The sequence below is a fragment of the Pithys albifrons genome, chromosome 20 (assembly GCF_047495875.1).
Source record: "Pithys albifrons albifrons isolate INPA30051 chromosome 20, PitAlb_v1, whole genome shotgun sequence".
Lineage (NCBI taxonomy): Eukaryota > Metazoa > Chordata > Aves > Passeriformes > Thamnophilidae > Pithys > Pithys albifrons.
This window is the reverse complement of record NC_092477.1, coordinates 9,697,481-9,720,045: the sequence shown is the minus strand read 5'-3', so window position 1 is coordinate 9,720,045 and position 22,565 is coordinate 9,697,481. Positions and strand designations below refer to the sequence as shown.

Sequence of the window (22,565 nt, the reverse complement as noted above, 5' to 3'; positions counted from 1 at the left end):
GGTACAGAGACACATCAAGCATTGTGGCCAAAGGGTCCAGCTTGGCTCTTACAGAAGAGTCCCTGAGGCCCATGTTCAGCTCAGAGCTGAGCTTTGCATCCCACTCACTGAGGGAGATTGATGCAGGTTGTTTGTTTGACTCAGCCCCAGGGTCAGACTTCCCTGCCACAAAACACACCACGACAGCACTGATGGCATGCAAGGGACTTCTGCCTTGGTGGCAAGGGAGCAGACTGTGCCAAGGAACCCTCCAGGTGATCTGGAGCAGTACCCACCTGCCCCAGCCCCAGGGAGCACTGCTGGCCCATGGCATCAGGACAGCCAGATGAAGGCAGTGAGAGTCCCACCAGTTCTGTGGTCCCTCAGACAAGCCTGCAAGTGTTACCCCAATGCCTCTGCTTTGCCTTTCACCTCCTGTCACTAAAGCTGCTGTGGAACTACTCACAGAGCAAAGCAGTCACTACCTAAGACATGCCAGTAGCTGCGTGCACCAATCTGCAACATTCCTCTACTGAATACTACAGAACTCCCCAAACCCCCTGAAATCAGAGCACACATCCTGTTCACAAGGCAGGACTCTGCCCTTGAACCCCCAGTGGAGGGACACCCTGTGGAGAGCAGAGAGGCTATTCCCACTGGAGTATCCCACTGGATGTAGAGCATTCCTCCCACAGCATCCAGCCCTGCAGGCAGCAGGAGGATGTGGTCCAATGGCCCACCCACTGCATTCAGCAACAGGGATCAGCCCAGAGCTGGGGGCTCCAAAATAGCACAGCCTTTATGGGAACAAGCTGCGTCCAGGCTGCTGGAGCCTATTCTGTGTCCCAGACAAACAGTGTCAGAGCAAACCCAGTTCAAAGGCTGGGGGGGAAAGGGCTTAGCACAAAGGGGCTGCCCTCATCCAGCTGCAAGGGCCTGTGTGAATCCTGACTGGTGTAAAGCCTCCCACCTCCTGAGCTCCAAGGAAGAAACAGCAGCTCACATGAGCTTGAGGAAGGACAGGGTATGGAGAGTTCTCAACATGACACTGCTCAGAAGCCCCAGGGTGGCTGGAGGCCAGATCCATCTGACAGACATCACTCAGCCTCCAGCCCTTCTCAGGCCACAGCACAACCCCTCTGTTACCCGGGATTCAGCTGGGGACACAAAATGTTGTAGCAGCTCCAATCCAGCAGTTACAGCCCAGTTTTCCTTCCTTCTCTCTCCCAGAAGAGAGGAAAACACACTTTGCCAAGCCAGTGACCCAGAACAAGACAAAGGGGTCAGAGGACAACACACTTTTCAAGAATCTGAGTCATTCTCTGAAGGCTGAAATTGGATTTTGCAGCATCCCTGTTACAGCAGCCAGGGCTGTTCCTGGGTTCAGAGATCCCTGGTGAAAGAGGCAGCCCTTTGAAGGACAGGAAATAGAGCACCCCTTTCTCCTATATCCAGAGAAAAAGAGTCCCACCAAAATACTTAAATAACTAGAAATAAATTACTCCCCTTTTTACTAATCAAAACAAAAAGCAACCATGTAAAAATCAAATAAATTAAAACTCCAAGAAGAAACCATGATGAGAAGAGGGGGATCTGGAGCAGTTTTGTTCTGCATGGTACAAAGCAAACAGAAAATACAACGTGAAAATCACTGGTAGAACCTGGAATAACAAAGCAAGACATCCCAGCTGACCACAGTGAAATGGTGCAGCCTCCTCTGCTTGCACAGGAAGGACATGCCACCTTCCCATGCAAAACCAGCTCAGGACTGACATAAAAAGAACATAAGCCCAAAGACAAAGGCTGTACCAGGCCAGCAAAGAGCAAGTCCCTTCCATAGAGGGATGGGTCTCAGGCTCATGAAAGAAGGATGCTCTTGCACACCAGTAACCCTCACACCAGCAAAAAATGCCACTTGGCTCAAGCAACAATATCCTTTTCCAGGTGAGGTACAGGAAAACTTGTTTTCCTTCTGACCCAGTAAAAGAGTGAAGCTTAAGAAAAAGTAATTAATTCTTGTAATTCAAGTAAATTGCAGTAACTGCCTGCAGCTGTATCCAGAGAAAGCAGGGACTGTGCCTTTGTAGGTCCCAGGATCTGCCCCAGCACTTCTGGCAACTCCTCTGCAGAGATGGTTATTGTCTTTATGTTTTTTTTCTGGAAGTCCTTTCCCACAAGACCAGCACAGGCAAGGAGCTGGCAAGTCACCTCTGTCCCTCCTCACCCATTCAGAGAGCAGTTCCCAAAGGGGCACTTCAGAGAAAGGCTGCCTGTTCAGGCTGGGAAAGCAGCACTCAGAGAGCCAGCACCTCTGCAGCAGGAAGAAAAAAAATATTAAAAAATAAGGAGACTCTGGGATATTTGGTTGAGAGTTGAGGAGGAGAGAAGGACCAACATGCTGAGGTCTGGCTGCTGGTGTGAGAAGAGGGCACAGCCTGTCCCAGCCCCTGAGATTTCCAGTTGCTGTGGTGTCCAGGGAAATGCAGTGTAGCAGAGAGGGGAGCAGGCACAGGGAAGGGCAGGGTGGATTTCTGTATCTTCACCATCTCAGTGTCCAGGAGAGGTTACCCTGAGCCTGTGTGCTTCAGAGAGCCTGTCCCTCCAGGGTCCCTGTGAGCTTCTCTTCATCCATTTGCTTCTGCTGCTGGTGGATCCGAGCATAGGAAATGGCATCTCCCCTGCAGAGAGAAGTGACAGCGTGGGGGTATGAGCTCCATGTGCCCACCCTGGCAGCTACAGCCCCTGGCAGAGATCTCCCAACTGGGGCCCGACTCCACCTGGCTCACCCCTGGCCATCTGTGCTGAGGGATGCCAGGAGTGAAACAAGATTTGCTGACCCTCTCCAACCCCCCCAAAGCTGCTCACTGCCCCAGAGTTGGGCCCACCCACTCAACAGCTGCAGAAAGAGAGCTGAGACCCTCAGGGCAACCTAGTCTGAACTCCCAAAAGCTCAGAGCTTCAGCAAACTCTGGGACCTTCCTTCCTGGGTTCTGACATGATGCCAGGGAGATTTCCTCTGGCAGCATTTACACCTGAAAGCACAGTTAGTGCAAGAGGAAAGCAGAGCCTTAGGGAGGTAGATGGGGCAAGGGTTGGAGCTCCCCCTCCCCAGGCATACAGATCTCTCTTACTTCTTGCCCAGTGCTGACAGACCATACAGGACCCCGGTGGCGAAGGCGATGGCGTTTCCAAAGAGCGTGGTCAGCGTCAGGCTGAGCATGACGGGGAACACGGCCATCCTGGAAGACAGAGCAGCCCTCAGAGCCTGGCCCCCCTCCCCACAGGGTGCAGGGGGGCTCACCCATCACCTTGTGCCCCACATGCACCCCCACCACGACCCCAGAGGATCCTCACCCGCAGTAAAAAGCCGCCTTCTGCCAGGCCCGCAGCTTGTCCGCCCTCGCGGAGACGGCGTTGGCGAACTCGATGAACTGGCAGCAGAAAGGGGCTTCACACAGGAACAGGACAAAGGCGTTCAGCCTCCAGACAGAGCAAAGCAGAGTTAATCCTGCCCACTCAGTCCAGAGTGGGGGGCAGCAATGCCCTCCCAGTCCCCCAGAGACCACCGGCTCCACACCCAAAGGCAGAGGAAGGGCATGGTGAGGCTGGACCCCACTGTGCTCTCCTACTTCTTCTTAATAATTCCCAAACCCAAACCTTGGTGCTTTACCAGGTGCTCTACTTACTTTGGACAAGGGGTATCTGAGGGGTATTTAAATTAAAAGGTGTCAAAATAATATAAATAGAATAAACTCAACATCTCAACCTGCCTGATGGACCAAGATCTGGTAATTCCCAGAGTCTGACGGATCTTTCATTCCCATCCACTGCTCAAGTCAAGCAGCTCTGCCCCTTCCTCAGAAGAGTTTAATTAACAGAACCTCCCTCCCAGCAAAAAAAAGAAAAGTAGCTCTGCTCACATCATCCACACGCCCGCCGCGATGTTCAGGGGGTTGATGGTGACGCAGTTCCAGAGACCAGCGAAGGCACAGGCTGGAAAGAAAGAGCCTTTTCACTGACCATGAAGACAACCCTGTGTGCCCACAGTCAGGAGCCCTTGGCCAGCACCTCTATGCACTGCAAAGCAGCACAGGAGGGTGGGTGGAAAGTTCTGATGGCCCAAAAGGAGCCCAGGAAGAGTTTCCTCCCAGCTCCTGGATATTCTTTTGCTCCAAGCACTTGGTGTCTCATCATGACACTTGCACAACTATTTCCCTGGTGTAGAACAACAGAGTGTTTGCTTTTACATGGAGTCCTGTAGGTGCACCTGGTTTTTATGTGCCAAGGAATTGCTGCTTTGTCCCAACGTGAACAAAGTGGTGCCAGCACAGGGAAAGTTCAGCAAAATCATGACTTGCACACAGGCAAACAATAAACAGAGCAGAGGAGAACTCTGTCTCTACCACATGCTGCTGGTTCTGTGCAGCTCCACTAGAGATGGGCAGAAGAGCCAAGCCCAGGGCTCTGCTAATACAAATGGAAGCAAATAAAGCAGAGTCCAAAATAGCCCCAGCTCTCCTGACTCTAATGCAAGGAGATGAACCAGGGAGCAGTGACCAGAGCTGCATCCACCTTATTCCTGCCTCATTAAACTTGCAGAGTGTTCCTGGCACTTGATACAACCCCTTCCCTCTGCCAGCGGCTGCTGCACACCAAGAACCTGAGCCCAGGTGGGAGGGCAGAGAGACACAGGCTGAGTCCACAGTAAACAACATCATCCTGCAAAGTTCCAGCTAAAATTAATTCTATAGCCCTCAAAGGCTCTTTTGGGGATGATCAGCAGCACGATGGAGTGCAGCAGAGTCCCTCTCTGAGAATGACACCAGCCTGGGATGGGGGATTTCAGGTGTGTCTGCCAAGAGGATCCCTGAGCTGAGCTGCTGTGAGCAGTCCTGACCTTCAAAAGCCTGGCATATGCTTGCAAGATTTCTTTTAAGCAGTCACTGCTGAATCCTCAAAGTTCCTTTAAAAATAGTTATCCTTATTTACCAGACTGGGAAGCAGAATTGCAGTCAATGACAGGACTGATCGAAGGTCATCCCACAAGCAAACGACCTCCTGGTTTTAAGAAACACCAAACAAGGTTATTTTTCATCACTTCCTAGAACTAATTTCAAAGGACCCAAAATCTTCTGCAGAATCCTGCAAGAACAAGATCAACGAGCAGAAATGCCAGAAGATATATTAATATCTATGCTCCAAGGGCGCTTCTCATCCTCCCATCCCAAAGGGACAAGTGTCAGTGTCCCCACATTGCAGGGGAAGTTGAGGCACTGGGGTGGGATCACCTACTCACAGCCAGACATGCAAACAGTTGGAGAGCTGGAAAAGCAGTGGCAAGCAGGATGGCTGGGAGCTGGGAGTGGCACAGAGAGCAGGGCACCACATGGGGGGCTCTAATTCTCTGACACCCACAAACCCTCGGGTGCTGCTGGAAGGGCAGCTCGGGGGAAGCACCACAGGCTTGTGGCACTCGCTCTTCCCCAGGAGAGCACACTCCTGACAATAATGCTGAATGACTTTCTGGCACTTCATAATTAATTAGCAGAGCAGCAAAAACTCTGAACTATCTCCAAAACACAGGACCCTGCCTGGCTGAGCAGCACAGTGGAACGTAGAGGTCCAGGCAGATCCCAGCTGGTCTCCACCACAGAACAAACTGAGGGAAGCAGAATGTTCTTTTCCAAGCAAGTTTTTGGCCTTTTTGATTTTTTCTTTTTTTTTTTTTTTTGTAATCAAGCCAACCAGGGGTTGTTTCACCAGGTTTCTGGTTCGGTTTTGTCCTCAAACACCCCAAAACAACCCTTCAGCACTAAGTGTCCCTGCAGCAGTGCCAGCTCAGCAACCACCCCAGGTTGCCAATGGACTAATGAACCAGGAAGCCTGAGCTGAGCAAGTCTGACGTCAGCACAAGCACCAACCAGCAGGAAAGGAGTCAAAGGTTTAGGATCTCAGGAACTCTGCACTCAGAGGTGGCTGCCAACACAGATAGATAACGAGGCAGTGACCTTGAGGCTCTTTGCAGAGCAGCACATCCCACAGCAGCCTGGTGCATCCCTGTCCACCAGGGCAGCCTCAGCTCCTGCCTCAGCAGCCAAAAGGGGACAGAGCTGCCAAGCCAGGGATTTCTTTTTGCAAAACTGAAGCCTTGCAATAGGGTTAAACTGCAGATAATGCTCAGTGGCACGTAAGCTATGGAAGACAGACAGTTCTGCCATTTGTTTAACCGCTGTCCCATCTCGACTCCCTGAGGAAGCACAAATAACTGGGAGCTAAAATGTGGTGGGGGGAAGGACACCCTTCCCCACAAAGGCTCTATTCATTTCCAGCAGCTGGTCACTGTCCTCAACACAAGCCTATTTTTGCTCCTAGAGCATTTTACAAAAGCCACAGACTCTCCTCGTCCTATTACAAACAGGAACAGAAGGGAGAGAAGGGACTTGGCCAAGGTCACCAAGACAGCATGTGCAAGAGCCAGAAACAGATCCTGAACCTTGTCTGTCTGGTTCTTGCTCCAGCCCCTGGACTTTTCTGGCTTAAGCAAGTTGTGGCTGCAGGTGTTTGCATGTGGTAGATGTTGTCTGCCAGTCTCACCTCCACTAACAAATTTCTCACCCTTTCTAAAGGAATTTTTTCTTCTATAAGAAATAATCCAGCCCTGTGGCAGCACCACAATCCAGTTGCTCACAGTCCTTATAAATGAGTTCTGCTCTTTCACAGCAAGCTCTGAGAATAGCAGCAAACTCCAGACTTGCTGATTTATTCATCACCTCTTCTCCAAACTGTCCACCTTCAACAAGGTGATGCTGAACCAGCAGCATTTTGAAAGGTATGTTACCAGCACAGGTCGTCTCTTTCCACAGTCCCCCATTCCCCTGCTCATAAGGAGAGTTTGTGTCTCACTGCCTTGTTCTCACAAAGGGAGACAGTCAGGGCTACAGAACAAACTGTCACTCCTCATATTTTTGGCAATGTTGTTAAGAACCTGTCTCTCCTTCCAAAAGCTTCTTCTCCCAGACTCACCCAAATACGTAAAACTCTCAGCTTTCCTGTAAAAACAAGTCAAGAGTTCTCAGAGCTGTGAACAAAAGGTTGGAAAAATAATCCAAGTATAATTCAGCTGCTTTGAAACACGAAGACAGGGGGCGGAGGGACGGAAAGTCTACAGAAACTTACACTTTTAAGCCGCTCATGACCTGCTCTAGCACGAGGTGGGCAATGCCACCAGTGTGACCCACCCTCTCCAGCTCTTCACCCTCCGTGTCCCCCTGAGCTCTGCATGGAACAGAACTGCAGGAAAAACACTGAGGCTCCAGCTACAGCCCCAGCCTGTGGGAAAGAGGCTCCTCCACTAACCCCCCACCTGGGACCTGCTCTGCAGACACATCCCAGCTGGTGTCCTGGCCGGCGGCCGGAGCAGAAGCGCGGGGGCCTCTGGCAGGGCATGGCGAGGCCGCGATGTTTGGCCCCGTAAGAGCAGCCCAACCAAATCCCGTCACACCTCCAGAATTTCAGCACCTAAGAAGTAAAATGGTGCGAGTAGCACATGTTTTACCAGAGCAGCCAAAAAGGGCTGTCACCAGCCTGCCCAAGGATACCACAGCCTACAAATGTCATCTCCAAAACCACCATGGGCTTGTGCAGTCCCAGGGCAAGAGGGAGGCATGGAAAGGGAGAGAGGGGGATCAGACAAAATGCTACAGCTGATGGAATAAATCAGGGCTGACTGCACTGGCTGAGAAACCCTCTTGTTTAACTTGAAGTCGTGGACCTGAAGCAGAAGAAATTCTCCATCCTGTGCTCTGCAGGAGATCAGACTAAGCGGTCATAACAGTCCCTCCTGCTTTTAAGAGCTATTAATCTCTGCACAGAATGTAGCAAAACAGCACTCCAGGACAAGCTGATTTCTGGCAAAGTTGCAAAGACTCCTTCCCTGGGAAAATTTTTTTCAGCAGCAGGTAATTCAGAGCGCAGCCAACTCGCCCTGCTGTCTGCAGCTCTGTTCTCTGTGTCCTACCAAATGCCTTAAAAACACACAACACAAACCAAGTTCATTATTCACCTTCAAAAAACCCACAGGCAGGCCCTCTGCAATCAGCAACAGGAGTAACGGGAAACACACTCCCAAGTGTCAGAAAGTAAGTTGCAAGAACATGTAAACATCCCAAAGTCAAACAAGAAGAACCAAACCCTGTGGCCCCTCTTCCAGCCCTGACCTGACCCCGCTGAGCACAAGCACCCTGAGCCTGGTGCTTGCAGTCAAATCTTCTCATTTATCTGCCCACAGCCCTCCCACAGTACCAGGGGCTCAGCTGCTGCTCCCATCACTTCCAGGGAGTGCTGTATCCAAGAAGAAACTCGAGGATTTGCAGATCCCCCCGTGACGTCCCTTCTCCCAGGTGCCAAAGTTCAGGTTCGGTGAGCACAAGGCACATCCCTCGTGGGCAGCTAAAACCAGCCCTCCTCAGGCACAGCCTCCGCTCCTCCTTCTGCCCCAAAAAGCAGCAAACGAGTGTTCAGAGCAGACACAAACCCCAACCCCCGTTCATGGCACGACCCCCCTGCACAAACATGACCCCAGCAAGAGGTGGCGGGACCCCAACACGCACTTTCACATGCAGAAGCAGCACCCAGGGGGAACCTTCGGCTGCGAGAGAAGGGGGATACTTACACATGCCCCCGATGACCCCGGCAATCCTGCAGAGCCACCTGTACCACCAGGTCATGCCATCATCGGCGGAGGCAGCCGCTGGCTCAGGGGCTGCTGCTGGGAACTGCTCATCCTGAGCGCTCATCTCCCCCCTGCTCCTCCCGGGGGCTCACCCAGCGCCCCACCTGAGCGCCAGCAGAGCAGGATGTCCCCCCGCCAGGTGACACCCCCTCCAGGGCACAGCCCCTACACCCAGCCCCGGTGCTGCTGGGCCTGTCCCCTTGTCCCCATGCAGGGCCCGGCCCCCCCAGGGCTGACAATGGAGGGGCTGTGCCTGCAGCGGCGGTGCCAGCGGAGCTGCCTCCACGTCTCGCTGCGTGTGTTGCATTGTGGGTCCCCCCCGGCAGCAGGCAGGGCTTGGGGCTTTGATGTCACTCTCATTAAAAGGCTGGTGGGCAGAGCCCGTGTGTGCATATTCATAAGCAGATGCACATCCATACACCCCACGCCAGGGTCTGGGGGGCACAGGAGCTCTGGATCTCCTGGCAAACAACTGGATGTTGTTACCTGTGCAGGCGGAGTTTGCTCACCCAGGGAGGGAAACACCAGTCGTTGCATTAACGTGAATTTAACACTATTACAAAATTGCACCCCAGAGGGCAGAGGGACAAGTCCCCTTACCTGAATGGAATCAGGGGTTTTTCCCCTTTGGAAATGGGAGCAGAAGTAGGACTTTGCAAGACAGACATGTCCCAGTTGGCAACCTGTTGGTGTCCAAACAAATGGTACAGGGAAACACCCTGAATTCTATTAAATCACAGAGACAACAGCTGCATTTTTTGCAGATGAACACGGAGCACAGTCAGTAACCAGAGCCCAGCTCTGCACAGTTGATCTGGAACAATAAATAGCAGTGAGCCTTGGGATCCAGAGCAGAGGGGAAAGACAGATCCCATCTGCTAAAAGGTTACAAAAAAAGGATTAAGGAAAGGATGTCTTTTCCTGACCATCTCCTGTCAGACAGGAAATGAAGGCCCAGTGCCTGCATCACCCACGCACTGCAGTGGGAGAGTTGATATATCCAGCTCCTCGAGGATCTCACTTCAGGAATCCACTTTCTAGCTCTTCCAGGAATGGAACGTAAATCTGGAGGCTGGCAAGCAAAAAACTCCAGGTTTAACCACCGAAATAACAACTATTAATTAAGAAGAATATTTGTGGTTGTGAAAGGATGTCAGAGAATTCAAGTGAGAGAAAGCAGAAGCAGGGTTAACACTGCCCAGGCAGAACCATTTATTGCATCCAGCATTAAGAGCAAGTGCAGATGTGTCCAGCCAGGCTCCAGGTGCAGAAAAGACCCCTTAAGCAGTATATTGTGATTTTGAGGAGGATGACAGATTTGGACCAAAGCACAGTCCAATGTTCAAGATATTAAAAACACCCCTAAAAATACATTTAAATGAAACTCCAGTGAGTATTTGCCACTGCTCTAAAGTCTCTCTTCCTGCTCTCTCAACCACAGGTCCTGTGAAATGAAGATACAGATTTTAACAGCACAGCTACCATTCTTGATAAGTAAGTCTTGGCATCAAACCTGGCATTAAGAGACAGAATTCTTTTATTTTCTCATAGAAAAGAAGCACTAGTATCACTGTCAGGTTTATAACAGTAGAACCACAGAAGAAGGGGCTGGGGAGGGACCTCAGGATGTCCTTTAGTCCTTTCACATAAAGCCAGCTGTCACCAGGGCCTGCCCAGGGCAGCTGTGCCTCAGTTTAGCCAACTCCTGAAAACATTCAAGCTTTGAGTGACTGTCCTAGCGTGGCACTGCCCTCCACACATCCACTTGTGCTGGAAGTTTATCCTCATACACAGCTTTGCCTTCTTTGGACCATTCCAGAATTTCCCTGGGCCTGTTTTCAGGGGTATTTACACTGCAAGAGTGAACTTAGTGGCTAAACCACAACTGTAGCTATTGGTGGTTTGTATTGGGACACTGAGAAATTAAATTACTCTCCTAAGAGGTCACAGCATATTACAGAAGGAGGACCCTGAGACTTCAGTATCCAAGCCACCACCTGCATTAAAGCCAACCAAAACAGAAAGTCCACATGAGAAATATTTGCTAAATATTTGGTGGTTAAATGTCTTTTGCATAACCTTTATCAATATTAACTGAGATCCCAAAGGAATCAGTAGATATTATTGTTCTCACTCAATAGATGGGGAAGCAGTTGCAAGAAGATTAAATGACTCGTGTGCCCTCGAGCACCAAACAGGCAGCAGTGACTAACTGGGCACAGCCCTGGTCCCTTTTATTTGGGCTCAATGGCGTGATATTCAGCCCAGAAAGTGGTTTGGTGATCCTTAACATTTTCATGAAACTCAATTTCAGCTTGGCTTCCTGTTGACTGCCAGAAGAATTGCTGTTTCCCATGGAACACCATCGTCTTCATGGTGCTCACGTCACGGACCTGCAAGGAGAAAGAACAAACCATTTTATCTCAGCAGCCTACAAATGAAGAGCCTAAAAAATACTGGAGACTTGCAAATTGGTCACTCAGGGAAAAGCTGCTCTACAAAGGTTTAGTAGGTATCAGTAATTCTCATTCACATCAATGTTTACATAACAGAGATCAGAGTCTAACACTGATTAGTGATTGAACTGTGCATCTGGATAGAAATCCCTAATGAGGAGATGGGTCCATTCCCACCTAAATGATTCTATGTAGGTTCCTGACTCACCAGGATGTAATTAAAATGTGTTTGGTTGCCCTCAGTGCCCAGGTCAGTGTAGAGGGCACGGATGGCTATGCGGTGCTGGGGAGCCACGTCGATGAAGGTCCGGCACACAACGTCTTGCCCCTGATCAGGCAACCGCACAGGGTTCACTATTTCACCTTGGGGACCAAACAGCTGCTTGTCACAATCTGACAGGGGCAAAGGGAGCAGAAGAGAAAATGATTTAGAGGAGTATTCAGAATTGCCAAGAAAGAAATCATTAAAATTAAACACAGAGCAGTTTCTCTAAGGATTTTCATGTGGGAACATCCAAGCACCAGCAAACACCTGTGGGGAGCTCGCTTTAAAACAAGGGAATAGTCCACAATTAATACTAATTCCAACACTCCTCAACAAGGGGCTTATTAACTGCTAAAAACTAAGCAAAGTGTCCATGGATTTCCATAGGCAACCTCATCTGTGCAACTCTGTGGGCCCTGTCGTGGGTGCCTCAATGTAAAACAATAGCAATGCCTTCAGTGAGGTACCTTGGTAGTATTTTTTAGTTGCAGTTCTGCTGTTGTACTGAAGAATGACCCCGTTTCCTGGCAGCACAACACGCTGTTTCACAATCAGTGTGTTGGTTCTGGAATTTATCAGGGACAGAGGGAGCTTCCTGCAGCCTGTCCGCCACATCATTCGCCCAGAAAACAGCACTACCTCACCTGGAACGGAGGAGCACAGGGACTAGAAACACTTGTACTTGGAGTAAAAGGCAAAATCTATCTCATATAGGCCTGGATTCAAGTAATTTCTGCATCTTGTCCCTATCTTATCAAAATCTGTCATGAGAACAGTCCAGTTAACTAATCTAACTGTACTGATTTCAGCAAGAGGGTGTGTTGCTTTATAACAGGCCAAAACAAGCAGCTTCTTTAACCCCATAAACTCCTTTTACCTCATATCTATCAACAAAACAGGTAAGAAACCATTGTGTGAGGGGAGGACAAGCATCATCTTCATGTTGCTTCACCTGGCAACAACTCAGTGGGACAGAAAAACTCAGTAAAACAGTTTCAGAGATCGCTCAGGCTCCAAGGCAGCAGGAACCTTTCAGGGCACCAAAAGAGGTGCAGCTTTCCCAAGCTGGTTCCCAGTACCTGCACTGCAGTTGAGGGAGCTCTCCAGGATCCTGAGTGTGATCTCCTCCTGGAGAGGCCGCCCAATGGCCACGGTGCAGTCCCTGCTTTCCACACCTGTCATGTTGATGATGCCACTGGCATTGAGGAACAGCTTTCCACAGACACCTGGACAGCAGAGACAGGTGAGAAACATATCCAGAAGGAACTACAGCTGCTGGAAAACAACCCTCATTCCTTTCAAGGCACAAGGAACAGGTAAATGCACACCTGGGCAAAGCATGGGAGGAATCATAGAATCGCAGTACTCTGTCACATAGAATATCCTGAGCTGGAAGGGACCCACAAGGATCACTGAATTCAACTGTGGCCCTGCACAGGACCACTCCAGGAATCACACAGTATGCCTGAGAGCATTGTCTAAACGCTTCTTGAACTCTTCAGCTGCTGTACCAAGGGCTCTCAAGTCAAGAGAGTTCCTACCTCAGATAATAAGGGCATGCTGGAACAGCATCTTTTCCCTCCTAACCAGAAGTATTCCCTCCCATTCTCCTGTCCCTCTATGGCAGCAGGATCACCACAACCCAGCTGCACACAGGAAGCACCTTTGGGCAGTGTCCTCCTCACCTCCACCAGTCTTTGCCTGTTCCTGAGGCACAGCAGATGGAGGCAGATCCAGGACCTTGTATCTCTCCTCTCTGGCAGCTGCAGCTGCTGTCAGGTTTGTGGCTGGTGTCACTGGCTGCATCTCTGCCCCAGGGGACCTGGTCCCCACCTGCTCAGGACAGGGCCCCAAGGAGCAGCCACGCACCACGATGGCCTTGGGGAAGCGGCGGCAGAAAACGGGATCCACGTGTTTCCGGGTGAGCGAGTGCAGGCAGAAATCCTGCCGTGTCTGGATGCCATTCCCACAGGAGGTTGAACACTGCAGAGGAAGAAACCCACAGGTCTTTATCCCTGTGTTCCAGCTGGTATTTAGAAATAAACACATTGATAGGCTCAGGCATGATCTGCAGAAGTGATTTTTTGTTCACTGATGCTGTTCTACCACTCGCCCCTTCAGTGCTCTTGTTCCATCTGCTACAAGAGGCCCCACCTTCCAGGAGATCTTCCAAATTATATATTTAAATTGCAGAACCACTTCCTAAAAAATCCAAAAATACCTGCATTCCAGAAGAAGGCATGCCAAGACCAATTTTTAAACTACAGCCAAAACCTTAGCTGAGAAAGGTGGGAAGCAAACCTACGGCTGCTAAACACAGGGCAGTGGAAAGGATGGAAAACATTCCTAGAAATAGTTCAGCATTTCTGTGGGAAGCAAAGATATGAGGCAGAAGTTGTATTTCCCTCCTGCATGCTTTAGGGAAGTGAATGGCTGTAAAACTGCTGCCTCTGAGCAGGGGCAGGTACCTCTGACCACTCGCTGAAGCTCCACTCGTAGGAGCACGTTCGGATGACACAGGGGACGCTGGTGAGGGGCTTCTCTGCCACAGGGCACAAATGGTCCTCCTGCAAAACCTCCTTGCCTTGGTGAATCTGCACACAGGTGACCAGCTGCACAGCTAAGCCAAGCCCACAGCTGGAGGAGCAGGGCCCAGCTGGGGTTACCTTCCATCTGACAGGGTATGGCGGAGAAAAAGTAAGTTAGTGATAAATCCCCATCCTCTTTCACTGCAGAAAATGCACTGCAACTCCCTCTTATTTCCTGCTTCACCCTCTGGCTCACATGCTTTGCTGCCCTTGGTACTTGGAAAGCAGCCTTTGGAACAAGACTGGGCAGCCAAGAGCAGGATTGGAGTCAGACTCAAATGAAGGGCATTTGCATTTTTCCAGATTCCAAATACACCCTGCATCCATCACAGTCCTCCCCAGGGTGACATACACAGGTTTAGCTTCCCCAGGGGAAAAAGAGATCAAGAGGTTTTCAGTTTTTCTCTGGAATCAAACTCCTAAGGCTTTATTTAGTTTTGCCTGAGAACCCACCAGCCCAGGAAAGACTCTCAGTTTACTGAACATGGAGCAGTACTAGAGGGGTTTTTGCAGCTGGCTGTGCTTTCAAAGAAGGGGAGAGGAAGACAAAATCCTCAGAGTAGCATGACCCTTACTTTACCATGTGACTGGGGATAGAGAGAGGAAGGAAAGACCTCTCACTGGCTTGGTGTCTCCTGATAACTGCTTTACCTTGGTGGGCAGGGATTGAGATCACAGACTTCCACCCTGCTCTCTGGCTTTGGCACTGGATGACAGTTTTCTTCTTGGGTTTCTTCTTTGGTGTCAAAAGCCACACAGACATAGTGCAGCTGAGTCTTACCTAGAAAGGGAAGCAATATTACCATGTGCTTTGCATGCAGGGGTTAAAAGTAAGTCATGTCAGTCACATCTGACAGGTAAGAGCCTGGTAACATTTTCCTGCAGCACTGAAAGGTCTCACCTCTACCACAGGAGACAGAACACTCTCCAGCTACAGGGCTCCAGACATACACAGTCCGATTCTCTGATGGGATATGCCCACGTGACTCCAGAGGCTGAAGTAAGTGTGCATCTTCCTCCTCAGAACAGAGCAAAAAGACTCAGACTGACATTGGCACCTGCTTTCTGAACCAGTCCTAACCTAATGAAGCTGGGGGACACCTCCAGATCCACCCTACAAGGTATTTGCTGTCTCTGAAGAAAAAGGCACATTTAAGCAATTTAAGCACTTTCTGGACTCCTGAAAAAACTGTAAGTATCAGGGATATCTGAGGACATCCAACAGCCAAGACCTCTCCTAATTCCCACTGCCTGAAGAGATACACCTAAGACTGAACATGCCTAAAGCAGTGTCTTCCTCAGCTGTGAATATAAACCTAGCAGTGGTTCCCCAGTGCAGATTTGGAGCAGTGATTCCAGGCTGAGAATCCCTCTTCCCTGCCAGCAATCCTCCCTGCCATGTCAGAACCTCTCTGTTGGCCAGTGAGGTATTTCCTAGTGGACCAGGGGTTATTTCTGTTTCTGGTTTTGTGAGGAGAAATGAAGAAGGGACACAGTGAACAGCTGCCATAAACAAACCACCACTATGACCTATGAATCCAGCAGCATAAATTAAGAGGGATGGAGCTGTTTAAAGTGACAGGATGAACCATTAACTGGGCAGACATCCTTGGTGCTAACCACCCTTCCAGAGTAAGGTGGTAGTTCTTAACCCTGTGGATCACAAGTGCAAAGCTCCCAGTGAGATTCCTGAAATAAGCCAAGCCAGTGAACTCACTTTGTCCCATCCCAAAGGGCAGACTTTGACCACACATGGCACAACTGAGAGGGGCTTTTCTTCTGCTGGGCACAGGCTGTCATCCACCACAGTCTCCAATCCATCACGAGACTGAACACAGGTCAGATTCTGCTGGGCAACTCCAGTTCCACAGACAGCAGAGCACTCATCTATCTGAGACAACTTCCACCTAAATGGGAAGTAATTGTATCACTCTATTTCCCATCTGGATCACGCAGGTTTATTGCTGAGGCCACTGATTACAGAAATGGGTCAATTCAGCTTCTCTGTTTCAAAACCTTGTCTGGATGTGATTGAGAGGACAATTTAAGCCATTGCACTGACAGCTTTCAAGGACTAAAAGCACCTAAGATAAAGAGCTATAGTTCACAGTGTAAGCACTTTTTATTAAACACTAAAATGTCTATGAGATCAATGTCTGGGCAGGCTTGGCTCTTGGTCCTCTTTCCAGAATAACTAACATAAGGGTCTCCTCCTTTTTCTTGGCACAATCTTGGAAGGGATGTGAGAGACATCTTCTGGCATGCCCTCAAAATATTTTCATTTAGTCCTTCCAATATTTTGGAAGGACTCTCATTCCTTCAGCTGACAGCAGAATTACCTCATGAAACCAGGAAAGACAGAACATGGTTTGGGATCTGCTACACCATTATAATTAGGAAGAAACTAATTCATACTTGCCTATTTTTTCACCTTGCCCAACACAAATGAGACTGCAGAGACTGGGCTAACTGGCAGAGGAAAGGGGAGCAGGAATTCAGCTGAGCTCCCAGAACACCAACCTGTACAGGCACTGCTCCATGGCACAGGGCTTGTGCTCTGCAAGGGGCTGTGGGAGCTCCAGACACCACCGATCCTCTGTTATTTCATTCTTTGTCTGATCAAAGCACACATGAACCACTGGTCGTGTCCCTGGGATACAAAAGGCAAAGGAATGGAAGTTATGAACAAAGGGAATAGTTCACCTCTATTAGGAAGAAGCAGTAATTTTACTTTACTCCATCATATACGTAGGAAAATGGTGTATCTGGCAATACAGACTTCCTATGAAGACACAAACCCCTTCTTTCTGATACAGCTTTTCCTCAACAGTTTAAAGTGGTTTTCATAGATGAACACCCAGAAGATGAGAAGTTTGATGGATAATCCACCACCAAAATGATTGCTCTAAACTGGCCATTTGTAAGAACAAGGATATCAATTATAATTTGATCCAAATTACTTCTAATGATCTTGATGTCTGACTGATGAGGGACAGGTTGCTGAAGACAAGCTCTAGCAGTCAGCTGTTTTTAAATGACATTCTGTAGAGCTACCCATGCAATATCATCACACAGCCTTTGTGCTCAGACAGCACTGTGCCAACCTCCTCAGAAGGATCATCAATAGCCAGAACTAGACTCGAGGTGCTAGGAGAGAAACTGCAGACTTGCAGTGCCTGCAGCATGCAAGGAATGAAATATTCACAAACTACAGCTATAAGCAAGTTTTTTAACAATAATGAACTGACAAGTAAAGCAGATGAAAAAGTCAAACTCAAAAAAGTTCCAAGCAAAGCTGTCAGGAGTCTCGTTTCAGTGAATGAGCCGCCCAGAAGCAGAGCCAGGCATTCCTGAATCTCAAACAGCATGACCCTGAGCAGCAAATGTCAAGAATCAATCAGCAATGTTATCTTTTCTCTACCCTCCTTGTTTTCAAATAATGTCTACTGCTAAGGAGGGCCTGAGCACCACTTCCAGCTCTCAAGATGCAATTTCAGCTCAGATTCTCAACTTTCTGTTGTTTCAAGTCCCAGCTTCCTCAGGTTTTTTCCTGTTTGTGGTGCATTAGCTGGGAGGCCCTAGAGCATTTTCAGTTCTTTACTTCAGGGTTTCAGCAATCAGTTCACCTGGGGAATTTGCTGGAGAAAAGCTCTCCAGACATAACTAGTTGTATAGATTGACTTCCATAAATATTCATTAATGCATTTTCTAAATCCTTGTCATAGAAGTCTTGAAAGGCCTGCCAGTGTCATCTGAATTATCTGGTAAACAAGATGTCAGACCATGTATCAGAGTGAACTGTTACAATCTGCATTATGATTTCTTCAGGGAGACTGAAAGGATTAGCCATGGCACAGGAATAGAATTCTAAGAAGGGAGTTTCATAATTAGCTCTGAGGCTTTAGTTAGACAGTAGATACCACTCTGGTCTCAGACTTCTGATGTTTAGCCAACTTCAAATTACTGTCTTCAATAACTTTGAAAAATCTGAGAAAATTATCTAGCCTTAAAACCAAAAGTTCAGTTAAAACCTATTTAAAAATCCTCTTCATGATCAAACATCTTCAGAATCATTTTGATGATTCAACTCATTTGCTGATTTGCTAATTGAATTCAAAAGCTGTGCCACTTTCTTCTTTGGTTCAGTTTAACTCTTGCAACTGCAGCTCACTTTCAGCTATTTCCTTTTACATTCAGTTCAGAACAAACTAAAAGTCTGCCCAGATCTCCATAGAAAGTGTAGACTGAGCTTTGCTGTCTCACCTTCCCCACAGGTCACTGAACATGGTCCCTGCTGAGGAATCCACAGATATGTCAGATTCTCTCTGGGGACAAAGTAGCTGAAGGTGATGTCTGGGTTGGTGGCATTGCCATATTCTTTTGTGTACCTTCGATACACCTGGGGAAGGAAAAACTGTGGTCAATGCACAAAACAACTGAGATTTATTTCTTAGGGTGGAGGTAAGAGAAGCCAGTCCCCCTTTTCTCTATCCAATCCTGAGCCACAATGCAATGACTCAGTTCTTGCCACTCAGAGAGCTCACCCTGTGAATTCTGGGCACAGAGCACTAAAAACAGGTGAAGCAAAGCAAAAGGTTTAATTCTGTATGATTTTCCCCACAAAACCACACTTAAAACCTGCAGAAAGCCTGTTAGGCAGTCAACCCTCAACCATCCCCAAGAAGAGCAATACCAACACTCTCAGGTGAACAGTCTCCACTGGCCTTGGACACAGAGCCTGTTCCACCTGGACTCTGCACACACACCTGCCCAGTTCAGACTGGCTCCCTTCCAACTCTGCTACTTTAATTTACCTGTATTTCAATTTCTTCTCGTGTTGGCCCATCCACATGGATTTCCTCCAGGCTTGGCAGGTTGTCCTTGGTGAGAAACACTTTGTATTTGATCTGGTTGTCCTCCAGAACTGACGGGTAGGTGACATTCAGGGAGATCTTTCCTTTTCCAGCAACCACATACTCTCCTTTAACCTTCACAGCTAGAGAAACAAGAGTAGCAATGAGCAAGCTGGTTTTGGCTCTGTGTTCCCTCCTCTCCTTTTCACTCAGCTCACCCAGGTGTGTGAAGAGAGGTCTCCAGTTGGTAACATGGACAGAGGTGGTGTTATAAGGCAGGGACAGAAATGTCACATACTCTGGAAGGATGGAAAAAGAGAAGATATGATCATCTTCCAGCACTAGACTTCTGTTAGAAAGAGTGGGGATTACAGATCAACCCCCCTTTCCCCTACTAGCATGCTGTCCTTAGAGGACAAGTCTTACAGGCAACAAAGCTGAAGGGGTTATTTATCTAATATAAAGATACAACAGTGATGGCCAGCAGGCTGAATTCACACTGACCTTAGTGCATGGCTTGAATACAGTGATGGTGATACAGCAAACAAAACTGAACTGAATTCTGTGTCCTATTCCCACCTCTCTTTTGTTCTTTTCATGTTCTCTGCTAATATCTCGATGTGAGACTGCAAGAGCCAGATCAGTTCCCAAATGGATGTTTAACACTTCAAGAAGCATTAACAGTGCTCTCAGGCACATGGTGGGATTCTTGGGGCTGTCCTATGCAGGACCAGGACTCTGACTTCAAAGATCCTCATGGATCCTACTCACGATATTTATGATTCTGATACAACTCCCAGCTCCCAATAATTTGCTGGACATCCCAAACAGCTACATTTGTGATTTACATCTAGAGAAGAACTATGACAAAAACAGGCACTCTGCCTACACACCAGCTACCTCCCTGCCTTCTCTGTTGGACCACCCAAAGTCCATCTCCATACCTTCCATGAAATAAAATCAGGCAGCAGCCAAAGGAAGGAGTCACATACAGAAGATGATGAACACTGACTATGCACACAAATAGGCAGCACACAAACAGCACCACAATGTCGAACCTGAGGGGAGGACTACACACCTTTAGCTTTTCCTTCCATGTAAGATCCACTCACTTGGGTGCAAGTGGAGTTATCACCCCCACAGACCTTGCAGGAATCCATTATCTTCTCAGAGTCCATCTGGCCGTCACACCCGAATGCCTGAGCAAAGGGGAGAGTCTGTCAGACCTGCCTATTCTGAGAAAACAAGTGAATGAACTCCTGAATTCCTGAAACTGCCCTTTCCACTTGGAATTGGAATTTAAGAAGACAACAGAGACAAAGATGCATTTGTACCCAGATCTACCACTGGACAGCAAAGCCAGGGACTGGAAAGTCTTAGCTGAGAGCACAAGTTTCATTAATTGTGTGACATTTTCTTTCCCATAACAAGCAGCCCAAAAAGATTTCTCCTGTGACCTAAAACCAAGGCTCTGCACTCCTTCTCTTCTACAAACTCCTTCTGGAGGTGGGGAGATAAAAACAAAAGCCCGGGAGAACAGAAAACATGAATGGCAGGTTCTAAAGGAATCTTTACCTCCCCAAAGCCCAAAGCCAAACCTCACTCACATCCTACACCCTGCCCTTCAATCCCATGGAACACAGAAGAGAGATTCTATCCTCATTCTCACGAACAAGACTAATTTACACAAAGCTACAGGAGGATCTCAGCAGGCTTAGCAGCAAAACATGTGCAACTGCTGAATTTATGCTAGAGGCACTGATCCCAGGCTTTGGAAACTGCCATAACATGCATATTTAACACTGTCGCCAATAAAACAGCCAAAATCAGAACAGGTTATGCCTACACCCTCTGCTGTTCGTTGGGGGAAACACATCACAAGACATGGTGAACACGAGGATAATGAGAAAAACATATAATTTAAGAAGAGTATTCTGGGAATGTAAAGAAACAACAGAAAACATACACCCAGGTCAGCAGTGAGCAGTTCCTAAAATGCAGACAGCACGGGGGAGTTACATTCAAGTTCATCAGGAAAGAATGTCTTTCTCAGGTCCAACCCAGAAAAAACCCCAAAAGTTGTACTTCAGTTTTGATCAGTGATACTGCAACAATCAATCTGTCGACTCCAATAGAGTCAGCGTTTTATGGAGCTAATTACACCAGGCAAACTGAGCAGTTAATGATGTGTCCTCCACCAGCACATAAACCACTTGCTTCTTGGATTAGAGATGTGTGCTTAAAGCATAATTAGCAGAATGTTTTATCTAGAGGGCAATTGGATACACAGAACAGTAGATTTGTTGGACTCCATCCAACACAAGAACAAAACTCTCTTCTGAGAAGAGTTCACTCCCTTTTTGGGACACTGTGTTTTTATCCCTGCTCCAAGCAAACTGACTCCTCTGGTGCAGATTACCTGTCAGAGGTTCACCTGGATTCCCCAGACACTTACTCTGCATCTTCCCCTTATACAGAGATGGGAAGCCCCGTGGAGCTCAGTGTCCTCCTGCTCACACCTGGTTCCATCTATGAAACTGTCTTCACGGCTCACCATGAATTCCTTCTCAACAGCCCTGCACATGTGCTTGCAGAGCAGATCCCCTGGAGCAGGCAGGCAGAAGGAAGGAGTTACTCTTTCAGGAAGGCACGTGGCTGACCCTCAAGAAATAGGAAGAAGCCCAGAGAGGTTGTGGACTCCCATCCCTGGGAGTGTTCAAGACCAGGCTGGATGGTGCTTTGAGCAAACTGGTCTAGTGGGAGATGTCCCTGCCCATGGCAGAGGGTGGAACTGGATGGACTTGAAGGTCCCTTCCAGCCCAAGCCAGTCTGTGATTCTATGAAATGACAGAGAGTAACCAGGTTTCTTGTGAAAACTGAAACACTCAGTGAAATGGCTTTTAACTTCAAAATGCAGGTACGTCCATGAGCACTCCCTGCACAAACTGAGGTTTCAGACTTACCTTTGGCAAAGCCAACAGCGGAAGTCCAGGTATAGAAGGATGGTGTTTCTACACTAAGATACAGTGGCTTCAAATTTGTTGCTGCACATTGTTCAGCCATAAAGTCCTGCTGGGTCATCAGACAGGCCTAAATCCCAGAGAGAATCGTGGCGGTAAGGAAGGGAAGTGACCAAGCAAAGAATCCCAAAGCAGCATTTTACTCACTAGCTAAAGGCAGAATGTAAATACAACACCAAACAAGTGCAAATAAAGAAAACCACTTTAAAGGGAAGCTACAGGATATGCAGAGAATTGTGTTTGAAAGCTGATTTCTCTGCTATTTTTGCAAAATAAATAGATAAGGAAAACAGGAACAATGCAAGAAAGTTCTTCTGAAGAAAACTACCATTAAGTGAATCTCTATTTTCTCAGCATCTGTCCTGCTATGGGGACATAGAGAAAATGCTTCATTACATGTGAACAATGCCATTAAATGATACTGCTGTCTTCAGTGGCACAAATACCTCTCCTACTGTCAAACAGATGGAAGCTGTACACCAGATCTTTAGTCCTCCTTCCCAGAGCACTCAGCTGTTGTGTACAGTCAAAAACCAGCTCTCAGAGTGTTAAGGCAAATACTCACATGATGTGATGAGCTCCATTACCTGTGTATTGCACATCTCTGCTTGGATGCTGGCACCGTGGCACTCCTGCCCCCCAAAAGCAGGCCTAGAAATGACAGCAGAACTCC

At 48.3% G+C, this 22,565-nt stretch overlaps 2 protein-coding genes across 5 annotated transcripts in view; both read right to left on the bottom strand.

Moving 5' to 3' along the window:
- Positions 1-1,473: 1,473 nt before the first annotated feature.
- On the bottom strand, positions 1,474-9,015 carry CACFD1 (calcium channel flower domain containing 1). Its single transcript, XM_071574428.1, has 5 exons — positions 8,651-9,015; positions 3,900-3,972; positions 3,334-3,459; positions 3,111-3,218; positions 1,474-2,657 (listed from the first exon to the last, which is right to left on the bottom strand). The coding sequence occupies exons 1-5, from the start codon at positions 8,772-8,774 to the stop codon at positions 2,564-2,566; spliced, it is 525 nt and encodes a 174-aa protein (XP_071430529.1). The 5' UTR covers positions 8,775-9,015; the 3' UTR covers positions 1,474-2,563.
- Positions 9,016-9,936: 921 nt separating this feature from the next.
- The window catches only part of ADAMTS13 (ADAM metallopeptidase with thrombospondin type 1 motif 13), a 19,638-nt gene continuing 7,009 nt past the window's right edge, over positions 9,937-22,565 (bottom strand). For 2 of the 4 annotated variants that reach the window (XM_071574125.1, XM_071574123.1), the window contains exons 13-29: positions 22,480-22,543; positions 21,836-21,962; positions 21,328-21,476; positions 19,951-20,071; positions 19,091-19,171; positions 18,834-19,015; positions 18,283-18,418; positions 16,540-16,669; positions 15,737-15,926; positions 14,921-15,038; positions 14,671-14,800; positions 13,900-14,104; positions 13,117-13,414; positions 12,511-12,657; positions 11,899-12,075; positions 11,375-11,559; positions 9,938-11,103 (exon numbers count right to left, since the gene is read on the bottom strand). In XM_071574125.1, coding sequence (XP_071430226.1) covers positions 10,945-11,103; positions 11,375-11,559; positions 11,899-12,075; positions 12,511-12,657; positions 13,117-13,414; positions 13,900-14,104; positions 14,671-14,800; positions 14,921-15,038; positions 15,737-15,926; positions 16,540-16,669; positions 18,283-18,418; positions 18,834-19,015; positions 19,091-19,171; positions 19,951-20,071; positions 21,328-21,476; positions 21,836-21,962; positions 22,480-22,543 — 2,599 coding nt within the window. In that variant the 3' untranslated portion in view covers positions 9,938-10,944. Of the gene's footprint in view, positions 11,104-11,374; positions 11,560-11,898; positions 12,076-12,510; positions 12,658-13,116; positions 13,415-13,899; positions 14,105-14,670; positions 14,801-14,920; positions 15,039-15,736; positions 15,927-16,539; positions 16,670-18,282; positions 18,419-18,833; positions 19,016-19,090; positions 19,172-19,950; positions 20,072-21,327; positions 21,477-21,835; positions 21,963-22,479; positions 22,544-22,565 lie in introns of all 4 variants that reach the window. The other 2 variants (XM_071574122.1, XM_071574124.1) reach the window with 2 other exon arrangements.